General features: G+C 35.7%; 1 protein-coding gene across 1 annotated transcript; it reads right to left on the reverse strand.

Annotated features, from left to right (window-relative positions):
• Positions 1-7,236: 7,236 nt before the first annotated feature.
• On the reverse strand, positions 7,237-8,498 carry LOC125210021. Its single transcript, XM_048109601.1, has 3 exons — positions 7,914-8,498; positions 7,671-7,835; positions 7,237-7,583 (listed from the first exon to the last, which is right to left on the reverse strand). Exons 1-3 carry the CDS (start codon positions 8,388-8,390, stop codon positions 7,494-7,496), a joined length of 732 nt encoding a protein of 243 aa, XP_047965558.1. The 5' UTR covers positions 8,391-8,498; the 3' UTR covers positions 7,237-7,493.
• Positions 8,499-13,645: the final 5,147 nt, after the last annotated feature.

Genomic DNA, 13,645 nt, shown 5'->3' on the forward strand with positions numbered 1-13,645 from the left:
ACATAATTAACTTCTACAATCAATTGGGAACTAACTCCATAAATACATTAATTGAATATTCAAAATCTCACTATAATTATAAAACGATCACTTTTGAAATTTTAGGTTTGGTATTTTAGTTTTTTCCAATATTAATATATTATTCATTATTTACTTATAATCAGTTAAGTTTTTTCTATACTTACAATTTTACAAAAACGTTGTAGTGATAAGTTAGAATAAATTCTTAATATCAACAATTTTTAAATCTCATTCTAAAAAAATATATTTGATATATATTTATTATCACAAAAATAAAATTTGTCAGATATAATATAAACAAATTTTAAATAAATTAAGCAATATCCATGGCCAAAAAATTATTATTTTATAATAATTAATTTTTGTTATGATTTTAGAAACTTTTCATAATTAATTTATGTACTTTAGTTTAATATTACATTTATTATCATAAAAATAATATTAGTATGTGATATTAATTGAGAAATTGACTAGGTTTATTATCATTCAGTACAGAACAAATTATTGTTGCATACTATATTTTATTGACAATTATTTTTGGCCATGGATATTGCTTAATTTATTTAACATTTGACAGATATAAATAAAATAAATTAATCGTCCCCCTTTACTAGAAAAGAGAAGATCAATTAGTACAAAATTATTAGGAGTATTATTTATTATAGAAAATACATAAAAAAATCTGAAATAAAGCCCATATATTTTACTACATAAATTAATATTTAAATACATCTTCACACACAAGAGCCGCGCCCCTTTCTCACGCCTGCTTGCTTCACCTATCTCACCAACCTTGGCCAGCGGCCGCCTCTGGCAGTTCTCTCAGTTAGCCGCCTTGTTGGAAACAGAGAGTAGAGTACAGCAAGATGAATGACTCAAAAGACTTATTTAGTAGAGTACAGCAAGAAGAAAGAAATAAACGTAGCCTTTGTGTATTAGAAGAATGACTCAAAAGACTTATTTATTCCACTAATATGAGGTGCTATTTATAAGCCCTCTAAGCATGAAGATTACAACGGCAAACTGAAATGAGCTAAAAATCAGCAATAACAGAATATAGCTAATGACTAGGAACACTAAATAACTAACTAAGAATGAGTCAAACTAAAGCTGAAACCAACAAAGACTAAGTCCCGATACTTTCAATTATGAGTCAACAATCTTCATTCAACACTCCCCCTTGATTCATAATTGCACACTCCGAGCATATTTCTGAACTTGACGTGCTTCTCCGAAGACAACGACTTGGTGAAAATATCAGCCAAGTTCTCAAGGCTGCTGCAAAACTTCAAAGAGATGACCCCTTCATTAATCAAATCTCTTATGAAGTGAAACTTAATATCGATGTGCTTCGTTCTCCCGTGCATAACTGGATTCTTTGCAATCGCAACAGCTGATTGATTATCACAGAAAATTCCAGTAGCCTCCTTCTGCTCCTGCTCGAAATCAGCCAATAACCTTCTCAACCACACTCCTTGACAAGCTGAAGAAGTAGCAGCCACATACTCTGCTTCTGCAGTCGAAAGCGCTGTTACTCCTTGCTTCTTCGAGCTCCATGTTACAGCTCCTGACCCGAGATTGAATACGAAGCCTGAAGTACTTCGCCTATCATCCACCGAACCTGCCCAATCACTGTCCGTGAACCCAACCAACTCAAAATCAGCAACATTTGAGTACCAAATACCAAAATTTTGAGTTCCAGCTATGTAGCGAAGAATCCTTTTTGCAGCTCCAAAATGTTGACGTGTTGGATTGTGCATAAATCTGGAAACCATACCAACGGCAAAGGCAATATCGGGCCTCGTATGCGTTAAATAAATCAAACCTCCAACTAGACTCCGAAAGCTTACTGCATCAGCTTCCTCCGTACCATCTTTGAGCTGCAACTTTTCATTCATATTCATGGGAGTAACTGCAGCTCTGCAATTCGTCATGTTGAAGCGTTTGAGAAGATCCTCGGCATACTTTTTCTGGAAAACGAACACTCCATCTTCTCCTTGCTTAATTTCCAATCCAAGAAAATAATTAAGCAAACCCAAATCTGTCATCTCAAACATATTCATCATACTCTCTTTGAACTCAGTAACAAGAGAGTTAGAAGATCCCATATATATTATATCATCAACATATACACAAACTAGGAGCAAGCTACCGTTACTTCCCTTCTTTGCATACAATGTAGGCTCGTTAGCACTTCGTTCAAATCCATCTTGCTGGAAAAACGAATCCAGCTTGCTGTACCACGCTCGCGGAGCCTGCTTCAAGCCATATAACGCTTTCTTCAACCTATAGACCTTATCCTCCATGCCTTCAACAACGAATCCTTCCGGCTGCACGACATAGACTTCCTCCTCCAAGTCTCCGTTCAGAAACGCAGACTTGACATCAAGTTGATAGATAGGCCACTTAAGATGTGCAGCCAAAGCCAAGAACATTCTCACGGTTTCGAAGCGAGCAACCGGAGAGAACGTTTCCTCATAGTCGATGCCCTGCTGCTGCGCATAGCCCTTGACAACCAAACGAGCCTTGTGTTTCTGCACACTCCCATCTGCATTATACTTCGTCTTGAACACCCACTTCAAACCAATAGCACTCTTATTTTCCGGCAAGTCTTCCAGCATCCAAGTTCCATTCTTTTCAATTGCTGCAATCTCCTCATTCATTGCATTCTGCCACTTCTCTTCTCCAGCAGCATCATGGAACCGATTTGGATCCGCAACCATAAGAGCAAAAGTACATCTCTCATAAAGTTCAGTTAGAGACCTATAGCCTCGTGGAGGGGGTGTTTCGAGAGATGAACAACTACTTAATGAAGGTGGTGTATTTAAGTTTGGAGGATTTATAGGGCTGGTATGAGGCGTATTTGGAGGAGTAGTATTTGGTGAGTTTATGGGGCTGTTTTGTGGTGAATTCGGAGGGCTGCTGTGCGGCGAATTCACACCAGAATCTGCATCACTCGTGTCCAGCGGGAAGAGAGTATATGGATCATCTTGCTTGCTCTCCCAATCCCAGCCAGCATCTTCATGAAAAACAACGTCTCTGCTGATAATAACTTTTCCACTAAGAGGTTTATATAGCTTGTATGCTTTAGATTGAGAAGAGTACCCAATGAAGATACACTTTTCAGATTTCTCGTCAAGCTTTCGACGATGTTGAGAGCTCACCAAAGCATAAGCTACGCATCCAAAAACCTTTAGATGGCTCACCGTCGGCTTCGTACCTCCCCAAGCTTCATATGGTGTGCGATTTTGAACAGCTTTTGTAGGAGATAAATTCAGCAAGAATACGGCAGTAGCAACAGCTTCTGCCCACAAGGAGTTGGGGAGATGCTTCGCCTTCAACATGCTTCTCGCCATCTCTACAACGGTGCGATTTTTCCTCTCCGCCACACCATTCTGCTCCGGCGTATATGGTGCTGTCAACTCTCTGCGTATTCCATTAGTCTCGCAAAAATGATTAAATTCATTAGAGCAAAACTCACCACCCCTATCTGTACGAAGAACCTTGATGCTCTTCTCACTTTGCTTCTCCACCATAGCCTTGAAATTCTTGAAGTTCTCAAAGGCTTCGGATTTATTTTTCATAAAATAAACCCAACTCATGCGACTATAATCATCGGTAATTAGAAAGAAATACCGACTTCCACCAATCGACTCCGTATTTATAGGCCCGCACAAATCAGCATGAATGAGCTCAAGACAATTAGAAGCTCTCCACGATACACCACTAGGAAAGGATTTCCTCCTCTATTTCCCATAGATACATCCTTCACATAAATCAAAATCATCAATTTTAGGCAGCCCATGAACCATACCTTTCTCCCGTAGAAGCTTTAATCCATTGGTGTTGAGATGCCCATATCGTAAATGCCACAGCCTCGACGCCTCTTGCGTGCTAGAAACAAGAGCGTATTTCTCCACATTTGACATTCGCAGCGGAAACATTCTATTCTCCATCATGCAAACCTTTGCAATGATTTGCCCAGATTTTTTTTCTTTGATGACACATAAACGATCATCAAACACCACCATATATCCAGTAGATATCAATTGCCCAACACTCAATAAATTATGTGCCAAGTGTGGAATAAAATAGACATCATAAATGAGTTTGGTGTTACCATGGCCATCCTTTACTGCAACAGTACCTTTCCCCTCAACTTGAATAGATTTGTCATCACCTAGCCTGACTTGAATCTTGCGAGATTCATCGAGCTCTTTGAACATCTCCTTGTTGGAACACATGTGATTCGAGCAACCACTATCCACGAACCACACATCATTCGGCACATCCACGGCGTCTGCAACCGCCATGAATAACTTGTTATCATTCGCCTCTTCTTGGACGCAATTTGCTTGTTTTTCCTTCGACCAACAATCTGCTTTCACGTGCCCATATTTGCCGCAATTATGACACTGAATTTGGCTCTTGTCGCCTTGCTGTCCACCAAAATATTGCTTTGCATCAGATCGACCGCCACGACCTCGACCTTGGCCACGCCCGCGACCTCGGAAACCTCCTCTGCCTCGTCCTCTTGCCGTAGAGAACTCCTTTTGATTGGAAAATTCACCTTTCACTTGAAAAGCTTTTTCATCAGACTTTTCAAACGATCGGTTAATCCTTGACTCATGAGCTTGAAGAGATCCCATCAGTTCTTCAAATGAAAAAACCGATAGGTCCTTTGATTCTTCAATTGCAGCTACAACATGATCAAACTTTGGAGTCAAGCTTCTGAGCACCTTCTCAACGATGGTCTGATCCGTGATCTTATCTCCACAAGATCGCATTTGACTGACAGTTGCCATTGCCCTCGACAAAAAATCAGCCACAGATTCTCCATTCTTCATGATCAGCGTTTCAAAGTCACGTCGAAGTGATTGCAATCTCACGACGATGACTTTTGAATCTCCCTTGAATTCTTTCTGCAAAGTTGACCAAGCTTGCTTCGAGGTGGTCGTCGTTGCAATTCTGGAGAAGACGCTATCGTGCACCGCTTGCTGGATGATCGCCAACGCCTTCGAGTCTTTCTTCTTGTTCTCCCGCAATCTGTTCGCCTCGTCGGGATCTGCATATCCCTGCTCCACGAAGTCCCATAGATCTTGAGACCTCAGTAGAGTCTGCATCCGAATACTCCAGTATTCATAGCCTTCTCCTTTGAAGACTGGAATGAGTGGTTGTGTAGCACTCATCGAACTTCCGTTGCTGGCCATCGTAATTGAACCCAGCTCTAGATGCCACAAATGTTGGAAACAAGAAGAAGAGACTTATTTAGTAGAGTACAGCAAGAAGAAAGAAATAAACGTAGCCTTTGTGTATTAGAAGAATGACTCAAAAGACTTATTTATTCCACTAATATGAGGTGCTATTTATAAGCCCTCTAAGCATGAAGATTACAACGGCAAACTGAAATGAGCTAAAAATCAGCAATAACAGAATATAGCTAATGACTAGGAACACTAAATAACTAACTAAGAATGAGTCAAACTAAAGCTGAAACCAACAAAGACTAAGTCCCGATACTTTCAATTATGAGTCAACAATCTTCATTCAACACGCCTACCGTTTCCGCTGCTTTTTTTTTCCCTCCTTCGTCTACTTTTCTTCTTCTCGCCATTGTATCAAATCTCTCTCGGTTTCACGCCCCACCCTAGTTGTTGTTGCCGCCGCGGCCCCGAAAGCCACTGCATTCGGTGGCTGGGCTTGCCGTCGTCACTCTCTGTTCCTTCTGGCCGGCGTTGCCCTTGTTCACGGTGAGAAATCTTTCTCTTAATTCTATTCATGTTTTACAGAATTTGTAAAATAAACTAAATATTTTGGTGTTCAAATTTTCAGAAACGGGTAGATCGAAAGATACTACCTTTGTCTGTCGCCGGAGTGATCGTCGGATTCTGGGCTGAATCGCTCCCACGAGATAGGCACTCCAACCATATAATAGTTTACATTAGTTCACATAAATGAATAAATGCAGTCTCAATTGACTGTACACCTATTTATCAGTATTTCAAAACTTGTTTGGGAAGTCTCTACAATGCATTTGATTGGACCAATAATTTGGCCACTCTTTTTTTCCCATCAATAGTTTTATACTCCATTCGTTCCACAAAAGATGCCACATTTTCCTTTTTAGTTTGTCCCACAAAAGATGTCACATTTTCCTTTTTGGAAAAAATTCTCTCTCACATGAATATCAAAATTATATTTTTCTCTTCATTTAACACACAAAACCAAACCTCCTAAAATCACGTGTCTCCCACAAGAACTCTATTAGTATAGATATAGAAAATGAAAGCTATTGCAGCAATACAATTTCAAGAACTCTTTCTCCTCTCCTACAAATCAATTAATTATTATTTTCATGTTATAAATATTTTGGAAGGCAATAAAATAAAGAAATAAATGACACATCAAGTAGTATAAATTACTATTAATTATAGAGACCATAATTAATTGAATAATTATTTTAGAATATTGATTACTACAAATATTTTCTTGTGTGTTGGGAACTAGGTTGGTTTAAGTGAAGTAGCTTGATTGAAAAATAAAGATTTAGGCGTGGTTATAACTTATAATCAATTATACTCAATAGTAAGGCACTGATTTAAACGAAGGTATGAAGTAAATAATATTTTCAGATCTTTTCCAGCGTAAAACACTAACTGATCCAATATCTCGAAAAGACGAAAATCATGGCGTGCACGAGCCAATGCATCTTTGCCACGAGCCACCACAGTTACTTTTTCAAGAGATCTAGCATTATTGATGATGTACAAAGCCAACTTCAATTATATTATAGAGCACCCAAATATCTCGTGATTTCCAATACTTTATAGAAAACTTGCATCGTCCAACATATGATTCTAACCTATTTTGTATTATAATTTGTAGTGTGTTTGGTTCATGAGATTCAACCACACAACTCAATCTTAGATGGATAATCATGAGAAAATTAGTCATAGCTAACCCCTATGACTAAAATAATCTCACAACTCAATCCTAAATTGTATCTTGTATTATTCTATCTCGGAAACCAAACACCACCTAAGTGGATAGGATACGAGGACACTGCAGCACAAATTATAAATATGATTCAAATCATTGTAATGACTATTGCATCAATATACATCATATACTTAAATTAATGCATACATTTATCACATGTTTCAACCAAACCACAGCAATGGCGTAACATATTCAGGCTACAAAAACCCATCGTATCAATATCCAACTCTAGTAGGAGTAGATGTTTTATATTGACAAGTTCAAGCCATAATAACTCATCGTGAAAATGTAGATCACTCTGCAAATTTTAGCTGTTAAATAACTAAAAAACTAACTGATCTAATATGTCTAAAATCATGACGTGCACGAGCCAGTGCATCTTGGTCATCAGCCACCACAGTCACTTTTTCAAGAGATGCAGCATTTCTGATGACGTATAAAGCCAACTCCAATTGTATCGGAGTACCCAAATATCATGTGATTTCCAAATACTTGAAAGACAACTTGCATTGTCCAACATATGATCCTACCCTGCATATATCATAAGCGGGTACACATGTACACTGCAGCACAAATTATAAACATGATTCAAATCATTGTAATGACTATTAATGCATCAACATACATCATACACTCAAATTAATGCATACCTTTATCACAAGTTTGTCTAAAGAAGTACATGCTTCGACCAAACGACAAAAATGGCGTAACATATACAAGCTTCGACAAAAACCAATAATTTTAATCTCCAACTCTAGATGTTTTATATTGACAAGATCAATCCAGAACAACTCATCATAAAAATGTAGATCACTCTGCAAATTTCAATCACATATATTAGTATTTGATATATACATATGACGATAAAAAGAAACTAAAAAAGATTTTATTACCTTATGCATAAAAAAATCAACACTAGTTAAGAGGTGCATTACTTGGAGTTGGTCACATATGCAAGATGGCATTCCGTCAAGAAACTCAGCAAGCATGAATTTACCAAAACTTTCTCCAAAATTAAGTTTGGTAAGCTTTGGAGTATTATTAAGTTGCACGGTGCATCCGCTGCTCAATTGTTGGAGCGTCAAAGAAACGAGGCTAATAGTGTCGTGAATCACAATGGATTCAACTTCCATAAAGCTGGACAAGTTCAAACGCTTCAATTTCGAGAGGCCAACAATTGAGACATTTTTCAACTCATTAGACAGTTGAACCGACAAAGATTCAAGAATAGTACAATTGGAGACCAAAAGCTCAAAGTATTGATCGGTCAATTTAAGACCAAAAAGAGATAAATCTTTAAGGCATTGAAGACCATTATTCGTACTAGGAAGTCTAAGAAAGTCAAGATCCAGATCCTTTTCATTATACATAGCTATATGAATTATTTTAGCTTTCTTATTAAGGGCAAATTTGAAGCAACTCTCAAAATTGCCTTTTCCGTTCAAACTGAACTCTTTTATTCGACCACCTCTATGTGAGTTCAGGACATGGTCCACCATACTTTCATAATTTGATAACGTGTTAATTTCATTTATTTTATGCGCATATTTTGGGAAATTAAGTTGAGTGATATAGGTATGGAGATGTCTCCAACGAGTTGAAAGTATGCTAGTAGAAGTAGCTTCTCGAAGGGTGAGTCGAGAGATTATAGATATGAGAATATCACTATGCAATTGGCTGATTCTATCTTCATGAATCTGCAATTCAAATAAAAACATAAGATAAACAATACTTTTACTATAATTCTATAAAGCTTCATCGAATGTTTTGAGTAAACATATCATATAAGTATCACCCAATTAAACAATAATGAGTTATACGAAACTCTATACTACAATGTTTTCCGGTCCTGCCAGCGGCATTCTTTTCAATGGTGGTTCACTTTTGTTTTGTAGACGAGTTTTCCGGTCGGGCGTTTTCCCTCCCCCTCGATGGAACGATTCCTAAGGGCCTTATCGGTCCTCTATATCGCCTTATATGTTCCTTTGATCCTCTCCCATGACCTTGGCCAGCCTAGAGATGTTAGCAGCTATATCTGGGCCAAAAATTGACTAATCCAGCAGTATATCTTGGCTTTAAAGTTAGGCCACTAGTCCAACCAATCAGAAAAATATGGGTCATTCATCCAACTTGTCAGTAACAAAACCCTCTAAAGTTCACCTTGAAGGGGTTTGAGGAGGAGGGTATTGGCAATTGAAACTAAAAAATACTACTTCCGTCCCACAATAAGAGTCCACTTTTACTTTTACTATAAATGGTAATTAAGCACCACATTCCACTAACTCATACCACTCACATTCATTATGAAACTAATAAATAAAAGTGGAACCACTACCTCACTAAGTTTTTCAACTCACTTTTCTTTTTTAAATTTCTTAAAGTCCGTGTTGAGTCAAATGTAGTAACATATAACTATATCTCACATGAAATTAGTTTATAAATCATAAGGGTAACTCCACATATCACCAATTGGTTTTAGGATGAAACCGATTAATTTCTATCATTTAGTGATATAGGTATAGAAATGTGTCCAGCGAGTTGAGAGCATGCAAGTAGACATAGCTTCTCGGATATTGAGTCTAGAAACTATAGATATCAAGAATATATATAGGCAATTTGCTAATTCTGTATATCTTCATGCATAATCTGCCATTCAAATCAACATAATTAGAAAAACAATATTTCCCTATTAAGTCTATAAAGCTTCATCAATTGATCGAGGGAAACATCATATGAGCCTATCCAATAAAAAAAGGGCAAAATCATAACAATGTTATACGAATCTATAATCTACAACGTTTCCAAATTTCAATATAAGTAATGTACTAATTTATAAGAAACTGAAAGATATGAGAGATTATATAATGCTTACCGCCATAGAGCTTTAATCTATGCTACGAACAAACGTAAACCAGAATGAGCGAAATCAGAAGAATTTAGAGCGAGAAAGAAGATTGAATGAGTTGCCCTATATTAAATAGTTGGGCCTGTTAATTAAATTAGCTTAAGATTAGCGATTTCGTAGGCTTTTCCACTCAAAATATGGGGATCATGTGAATTTTTCAGAATAAGAAATTTTTAGTGAATTTTTATCTTTTTTTTTTCTTACTACTAGGGGTACTTATTTTTATGATATATATCTATGAATTGACCAAATTACCTTTAATATTTTAGCTATCATTCATGACTTTTTCCTAGTCACTTTATTTAACTATCATTCTAGATCATTTTAATTCAACTGCAAGACTATTTTTAGGGGTTGTTTTTTAAAACCATTATGATAAACAAAAAAAGAAGATCGCGTTTTGTATAAGTGTCTTTTTCTGTATATATAGTTTCCATCTGATACATGGAGGAGCTAAGAAATGGGAGCTTTTAGATGCGTGGAGGCAGCGCAGGGGAGGAGGCGACGTTGATTTGTGGTGAACCAAAATGCATTGTCCCATGTCAAGCTTTTAAGAAAAAAAGATAATAATAATAATAATAATAATAAAAGATAAAATAAATATGGTCTATAGTCATGAACAATAATAGGAACCGAAAATATCGCTTTTTATCTCTTACAAATTTTCTTTTTTGTATACACATGTATGTCATCATCCTCAAGTAGTGAGCGCTTGGTCGTTGACTCTTCGTAGAAAAGTCCGCGATGAAGTTGTCTTCCATCACATCACTGTTGTGGCTTACCATCACCCTCATCCAGCAACCTTTGAGCCAATTTGCTAAGATTTAGGAAATGTTAAGGGAAGTGGATGGAAAAAAATAGTGAAATATAAATTTTTAGAAAATTTTCCTTTTGTATTTGAATAATTATTTTAGAAATATTGATTACTAGAAAAGTTTTCTTGTGTGTTGGGAACAAGGTTGATTTCAGTGAATTAGCTTGATTAGAAAAGAAAGATTTAGGCGTGGTTATAATCATTTATATAAATTTGTAGCATTCAATAGTAAGGCAACAAACAAAGCATTAACTTTAAACGAATGTATGAAAAACTGTTAAAAATCCATAATATTTTCAGATTTTCCCAGCCTATATAAATAAAATAAATTAACAACACGTATATGAAAAGATTGAAGCGATTAAATAACTACTCCCCCCGTCCCGCTTAAGATGACACGTTTTCCTTTTTAGTCTTTCCCAACTAAGATGACACATTTCCTTTTTTGGTAACTTTCCCTCTCCAATAAATACACTCAACCACTTTTTCTCACTCCTATTAAAATATTCATCTTTCTTTATCTTTCTACTTTAATACTTTCACCCACCTTCTCTCTCTCCAATTAAACACTTTAACTAATAACTCCTAAAATCTCGTGCCGGCTAAGCAATGTGTCATCTTAGCCGGGACGGAAAACTAACTGATTTAATATGTCGAAAATCATGACATGCACGAGCCAATGCATCTTTGTCAGAAGCCACCACAGTCACTTTTTCAAGAGATCTAGCATTATTAATAGTATTCAAAGCCAACGCCAATTGTATTGGAGAACCCAAATATCCCGTGATTTCTAAATACTTCAGAGACAACTTGTATGGTCCAACATGTGATTCTAACATGTTTTTATAGCTATAGGCAGATGAAATATTTGTAAACTGCAGCACAAATTATAAACAGGATTCAAAAATATTGCAATGACTATTAATGCATCAACATATATCATATACTCAAATTAATGCATACCTTTATCACAAGTTTGTCTAAAGAACTGTATGTTTCAACCAAACGAGAGAAATTGGAAACCGTATACAATCCAGAAAAATCCTTTGTAACAATATCCAACTCTAAATGTTTTAGCTTGATCAACTCTAAATGCAGAACCATCTGTGAAATTTAAATCACAAATATTAATATTTGATATATACATATGCAGATAAAAGAAATTAAAAAGAAATTATTACCTGATGCAAATCAACATTAAAACTAGTTGAAAGGTACATTACTTGGAGTTGGTCGCATAAGCAAGATGGCATTCTGTCAAGAAACTCATCAAGCATGAATATTCCAAAACATTCTCGAAAATTGAGTTCGGTAAGCTTCGGAGTATTACTAAGTTGAACGGTGCATCCACTGCTCAATAGATGAAGCGTCAAATAAACGAGGCTAATAGCATCGCGAATCACAATGGATTCAACTCCCATAAAGTAGGACAAGTTCAAATGCTTCAATTTCGAGAGGCCAATAATTGAGACATTTTTCAACTCATAAGAAAATTCAACTATCAAAGATTCAAGAGTAGGGCAATTGGAGACCAAAAGCTCAAAGTATGGCTCGGTCAATTTAAGACCACATAGAGATAAATCTTTAAGGCATTGGAGACCATTATTCATACTAGGAACTCTAAGAAAGTCAAGATCCTGATCCTTATTATCATGAATAGCTATATGAATTAGTTCAACTTTCTTAGTTAGAGCAAATTTGAACCAACTCTCAAACTTGCCTTCCCCTATAATGCTCAAACTAAACTCTTTTATTCGACTGCCTCTATGTGAATTAAGATATGATCCACGTCCACCATACTTCTATTATCAAATAACCTATCAATCTTATGCACATATGTTGCATATGTTGAGAAATTAAGTTGAGTTATATAGGTATGGAGATGTCTCCAGCAAGTTGAGAGTATGCAAGTAGAAGTAGCTTCTCGAAGGCTGAGTCGGGAGATTATAGATATCAGAATATCACTAGACAATTGGCTGATTCTATCCTCATGCATTATCTGCATAATAAGAAAAACAATATTTTCACTATAATTCTATAAAGTTTCATCAATTGATTAAGTAAACATATCATATTAGTATATCAAATAAAAAAGGAAAAACACAATAATGAGTTATAAATATAAGCAATTTAATTTATACAAAATTGAAACGTGTGAGAGGTCATATATAATGCTTACCGCCATAGCTTTAGTCTATTCTACAAACAAACGCAAACCAGAATAATCGAAATCAAAAGAATATAGAGAGAGAAGGAAGATTGAATGAGTTACATAAATTTTCCATGATTAAGAAGATGCTACTACTTCCTTTGTTTAAAAATAAAAAACTATATTTATTTAGGTTTGTCTTTAAAATTGAAAATATGCTACTCACTCTGTTCATAAAAATAATTTTATTTATAGATGACATGAATTTTAATAAGAAACTGATATAAAGTAAGAAATTGAAAACATGCTACTCCCTCCACCATATATTCTATGATAAATGAGTACATGAAGATTTCAAATTTTACAAATTTTATTTAACATTTAAAGGGCCCAAAAGTGAGATTAAGCCTTCTTTCTTCGGTTAGTCCAAAATGAAGATTAGTCATTCCTTGCTAATCAAGGAATCTTTGTTAGTCATATTTTATTAAAAAAATTGAACAGGTCAATCATCACAAACGATTTTTAAATTTTTAATCCCATCCATTTTCTGTCCTATCTTTGATTAAAAAAGTCATTTAGTCAATTAATCCAAATCCCTTTCAAACGAAGCATAGTAAAATAATTAAATTAGCATGAATAAACAACGATAAAGCCAATTTTAATAAATTATCCTTGAACCATTTAATAACTCTGATTAGTTGACTATCACTCATTGCATACTTATAAACCATGAAAAAACAAATAATCAGCCATAACC

The sequence above is a fragment of the Salvia hispanica genome, chromosome 1, assembly GCF_023119035.1.
Source record: "Salvia hispanica cultivar TCC Black 2014 chromosome 1, UniMelb_Shisp_WGS_1.0, whole genome shotgun sequence".
Classification (NCBI taxonomy): Eukaryota; Viridiplantae; Streptophyta; class Magnoliopsida; order Lamiales; family Lamiaceae; genus Salvia; species Salvia hispanica.